At 39.9% G+C, this 5,731-nt stretch overlaps 1 protein-coding gene across 1 annotated transcript; it reads left to right on the forward strand.

Annotated features, from left to right (window-relative positions):
* Positions 1 to 331: 331 nt before the first annotated feature.
* Positions 332 to 2,224, forward strand: LOC108986027 (berberine bridge enzyme-like 21). Its single transcript, XM_018958519.2, has one exon. The coding sequence runs from the start codon at positions 399 to 401 to the stop codon at positions 2,019 to 2,021; it is 1,623 nt and encodes a 540-aa protein (XP_018814064.1). The 5' UTR covers positions 332 to 398; the 3' UTR covers positions 2,022 to 2,224.
* Positions 2,225 to 5,731: the final 3,507 nt, after the last annotated feature.

A 5,731-nucleotide genomic window follows, 5' to 3' on the forward strand; every position in this document is an offset into this window, starting at 1 on the left:
AAAAAAAGAAACATAAAACGTTGTCAAAAGTTGGAGGAAACTGATCTAGTGGTAACGGTTTAGCCAAATCATTCAATCAGATTCACCAAGCAAAAAGTCGTACGTTCTCGTAGCACTTGGCCTAATGTCGGCTTTGTATCTTATGGTTGTAAACAGTTTAAATTCAGAGCCTATGCCGTGAATTGAAAAGTCGAAACCCTCAACATTGGAAAAGTAAAGAAAATGACAATTGCTGACTTGCCGAATGGAAACGCAACGTTGATATGTTCGGTCAAAACGCGGTAAGTCTCAGCAGGAAGAAACTCTGCAGTTTCCATTGCATTGTCTGTATATAATGCCTTGTATAGTTCTCATTTCTCAAGCTCAAAGACAGAAACAAGAACAGTTTGGTTATAACGATGAGAAAATCAGGTTCTTCGAATTATGTTTTTGCGCCTCTCGTAATTTCTCTGCTTCTTTTTCTTCTTTCTGTCTCTCCCTCACTGCAGGCAACCTCGGACTCGGTTTATGATGCGCTTATCCAGTGCCTATCAAAGCAAACAGACCAGCCAGACCAAGTCTCTGAGATTGTGTATGCTCCAAGCAACGCTTCTTACACGTCTGTGCTGCGAGCTTACATCAGAAACTCCCGATTCAACACCTCCTACACGCCAAAACCAGTGACCATTGTGACCCCAACACAGGAGTCCCATGTACAGGCTGCTGTGCTTTGCTCCAAGAGCATTGGCATTCAGATGAAAATCCGGAGCGGCGGCCATGACTACGACGGCTTATCTTACATCTCCGACGTGCCATTTATCATCCTGGATCTGTTCAATTTCCGGTCCATCAGTATTGACATCGAGGAACAGACTGCTTGGGTAGGAGCCGGCGCCACACTCGGAGAGCTTTATTATAGAATTTGGGAGAAGAGCAAAGTGCATGGCTTCCCCGCCGGTGTTTGTCCTACTGTAGGCGTTGGTGGGCACCTGAGCGGTGGAGGGTACGGTAACATGTTGCGTAAATATGGACTGTCCGTGGATCTAGTCATTGACGCCAAGATAGTCGACGTTAAAGGTAGAATTCTTGATAAGGATTCGATGGGGGAAGATCTGTTTTGGGCTATCAAAGGAGGAGGAGGAGGAAGCTTTGGAGTAATACTTTCGTACAAGATTAATCTGGTTCCTGTTCCTGAAACGGTAACGGTTTTCCGGGTAGAGAGGACCTTGGAACAGAACGCTACGGACATTGTTTACAAGTGGCAGCAGGTTGCTCCCATCACAGACGACAACCTTTTCATGAGAATGCTTCTACAGCCCGTGCGTTCCAGGGTGCAGAGGGGAAGCATGACTATTAGAGCCTCAATCGTGACCCTATTTCTTGGAAATGCAGAGCAACTGGTGTCATTGTTGGAGAAAGACTTTCCCGAATTGGGTTTGAAGAAGGAAAATGTCAATGAAACGAGTTGGATTCAATCTGTTCTTTGGTGGGCAAATTACGACATTGGGACATCCCCGGATATCCTGCTCGATCGAAATCCTGACTCTGCTAATTTCTTGAAGAGGAAGTCGGATTATGTGCAGACCCCGATTTCCAAAGATGGGTTGGAATGGTTATGGAAGAAGATGATTCAGATTGGAAAAACAGGCTTGGTTTTCAACCCATATGGCGGAAAAATGAGTGAAATCCCTTCTTCTGCAACGCCTTTTCCACACCGTGCTGGAAATCTGTTTAAGATCCAGTACTCTGTAAATTGGGAAGTGGAGGGGATTGAAGCAGACAAGAATTACACAACTCAGATAAGGAAGCTTTTTAGTTACATGACTCCATTTGTGTCCAAGAACCCAAGAAGTGCATTTCTCAACTACAGAGACGTTGACATTGGTACCCAAAAGAATGATGAGAATAGCTATGAAGATGGAAAGATCTATGGGGTCAAGTACTTCAACGAAAACTTTGATAGATTGGTGAAAGTTAAGACTGCAGTTGATCCAGAAAATTTCTTCTGGAATGAGCAGAGCATTCCAGTTCTTCCAAGGTAAGGCATAGGATGTGATCATTCACACAGATCTTCAGATCATATTCCAGATATGTATTGTCCCTATGTAATTTGCTATTACAATGATAATTAAAATCATTTTTCAATGTCCCAACTCATGAAAATCACCTCCCGAATTGTCTTTGTATTTCTCGTCGTCAAACATCAATAATAAATGCATACGGAACTTGTTTGTTGACTTCTCAATGTTTTTGTTACAAGTCATTCTCTTTCTTTTTCCTACTAAATATATATAATATATTAATTTTCCAGCGTGGAATGCAATGGATGTGTCAAGCAGGCTACCATCTAATTTTTCTTTTATTGGCCGATGCATATCTGTTACGTCAGTTTGTAAGGTATAATGATTTATTTATCATTGGTTTCAGACGATCATAAAAGTTCGGGGTTACCCATTTAAAGAAAGAATAATGTTATTTTATCTTTTTATTATGATCGTTTATATATTTTATTTTTTTTAATTATTAATTAATTAAATGACAATTAATGTATTGATATATATATTAAAATATTTAAAGATGTTAAAATAATATGAAAAGAAAAAATAAAAAAAAATAAAAAAAATAAATTTTATCTAGGCGGCACGCCCAACCGTCATTGCTGGCGGCAACCTAGCATTACCTTTAAAGAAAACAGAGATTAACATCAGTTAAACTCTATAATATGGTATAGTATTACAAAAAAAAATATTGAGTATTTTCCATCATCATGCCTTTGGAAGCTAGCAAAGAATTTGTCCGTTCAAAAAGAAAAAACAGAGAGCTCAACTATCATATAGAAAATAAAAATAAAATAAAATATAAAAAAGAGAAGGGAAAGGGAGAAGGAAAGTGACACTTTTAGGAGTAGACTACATGTTTGCTATTTTCCAACTTTCTGATCGAATAGATAATATATGTCACTATTTATATATAAAAAGTTATCAAGTAAGTACGCGCATCTAGTGCTCCAAGAAATGCTCCAAGAAATGGTGCGGACTTCTTGAAAACTCTTCTTGCAACTTCTGAAAGGATCTGTTTCCAGTTTCACGTAAGGCTATATGGCAACCGCTAAAGACGTTGGCCAACGGTTTGTGGATTTAGTCTCTATGGTCCCTCAGCCTCTTCCTGAGTTGGCTGTGTCTCATCGTGCGCCAAAAACTAAGGATGGAGAACTCTTCTTTCAGTTCTCCAAGGAGAAGATAATTCGTTCGGCAGAACCTTTCAGATTCTCGATAGTACTGAAGTTCCTCCGCAATCGGCCGTCTTTGGATGCTATCAGAAGCTTCATTCGAAATCGATGGAGCCTGGAAGGTACTCCAGTCATTTCAACCATGAGGCGTCCGAGACATATTTTTGTATGTATGGCTTCGGAGGACGATTGCATGAAAGCACTATCAAGGGAGGTTTGCGATATTGATGGAATACCATATCGTGCCTTCCACTGGACACTAGATTTTAAGGAGGAGGAAGAACCATCAATTGTTCCGGTGTGGATTGTATTAACAGGTTTGCCTCCTAACTTTTATCATGAATCTTTGCTTAAAATCTTGACAGCTCCTATAGGTAGATTTATTAGGCTTGATAATCCTACGCATTGTGCGACTCGTACTGATGGTGCGCATATCTGTGTGGAGATGGATGCTACCATTGAACCTATTTCTCATTTTTGGATTGGAACGCCGGGGTTGGGATCTAGTCGTAAGCAAGATATTGTGTATGAAACTTTGCCTGCTTTTTGTTCTAAATGTAAAATCCAGGGGCACAAAGTGCGTACTTGTCGGGCTTGGAAAAAAGACTAGAAAATAAAACTTGGGTTTGGCAACAACAAACAGTTGGTGATCAAGAACCGGAAATGGAAGAGCCTAAAGAACCAGCTATTGAGGAACCTGGGGTGGACGACCAAACAAAGTTGGTTCAGGAGCCCAAGGTTTTAACGTTACCTATAGTTACTGGAGAACAAGAAGATGCATAATATATTAATTCGGAGGTTAATCTGTTAATCGGGGCCTCTACATCTGTTTTGTTGATTGAAGAGTTGGTAGTGGATACAGAACATGGTGAGGCTGTTAATACGGAGAGTTCTGCAGAGGTGAGGAAAAATAAGGTAATACTGCAAACAAATGCCGTGATGCGAGAGGCAGAGGAGGCTACGGAAATGTTGGTTGAGGAAGTTTATATTAATGCTACGGAGGTGGAAACAGAGCATAAAGAGGAGGCCCAGAGGAAAGATGATGCGTTTTGTTTGGAAGAAGGGTCATTATCGGATTCGGAGCCTGATATACATGCGGAAGTTTTTCCGTAGGACAAGGAGTATCAATCAGAAATAGAGGAAGAAATTGGGAAGAGGAAATATAGGAAAAAAAAATTTGAGAAAATTAGGAGTTCTAATCGGGTGATTACTCGAGCCACAAAATTGTATTTATGATAGGTTCTATTTTGGTGTGGAATATCAGGGGACTCGGGTCATCTATGGGACGTTTAAAAAGTTTGCAAAGAAAGTTGAAATGTAAGATGGTAGTTTTGTTGGAGCCTTTCAAGAATTTTGTTAAAGCTCAATCTTACATGCGGGCTCTTCACTTTGATAATGTAATATCTAACGAAGAAGTTGGTGGGAAAATATGGGTCTTGTGGATGAATGATTTAACTGTACAAATTATTCGGATGACTTCGCAGTTTTTGTCTTTAAGTATAGTTGAGGGTTAGTTTCAGTTTTTGGGTAACTTTATTTATGCAAAGTGTAATATGATGGACATGCGGGTTTTATGGGAGGACTTGAGGTGGAATAGTATGAATGAGGATCCTTGTTTGTTTGCTGGCAACTTTAACATTATTCGTACAAATTTGGAAAGAATGGGTGGTCGTTCTAGGCCAATAACGGCGATGGATGATTTTAACCGATGGATCCATGAGAGTGGTTTAATTGATTTAAGTGCACAAGGTAGTAAATTTTCTTGGTGTAATGGCCAGAGTGGATTAGCTAGAGCTTGGGCTAAGCTGGATCATGTTTTATTGGATGCAAATTTAATGTCTTTGTACCCTACTGCGTCTTGTTCGTATTTACCAAGGACGATTTCAGATCATTGTCCTATGTTGATTGAATTTCTTAAGGATCCTTATTCCTATGGTCCTCCTCCATTTCGATTTCAGCAAATGTGGGTTGAGCATCCAGAATTTATAGATTTTGTAAAGCAAGTGTGGTCTGTGCCGGTGGTTGGGACGGGGCTTGTTAATCTTGCTTGTAAGCTTAAAAAGGTTAAGGTGGCTCTTCGTGAATGGAATAAGCGGGTGTTTGGTAGGACCAATGCTCATATTGAATCTTTGGAAGTGAAGGTTGAGGGTCTTGAAGGGTGCGTGCAAAGAGAGTGGGATATAGTTGTCGAGAGGGAGCTTGTGGTGGCTGCGGCTGAGTTGTCCTCTTGGAGACGTAGGGAAGATATTAGATTAGCTCAAATGGCTAAAATAAAATGGAACATGAAAGGTGATCGTAATTCTAAATTTTTTCATGTGTGGTTAGCTAATAAAAGACGTAAAAGAATTAAAGAAATGAGAACTCCGGATGGAGTTGAGTTCAAATCACCAGAAGAAATTCATAATGGTGCTGTTGAGTATTTTGCGGAATTTCTTAAAAATACTAACCAGTCAAGAGCACTTCCAGATTTATTAGATTTGATTTTGCCGGTTATTGATGTACAGGATTGTACATGTCTTTGTC

Source organism: Juglans regia, chromosome 4, assembly GCF_001411555.2.
Source record: "Juglans regia cultivar Chandler chromosome 4, Walnut 2.0, whole genome shotgun sequence".
Lineage (NCBI taxonomy): Eukaryota > Viridiplantae > Streptophyta > Magnoliopsida > Fagales > Juglandaceae > Juglans > Juglans regia.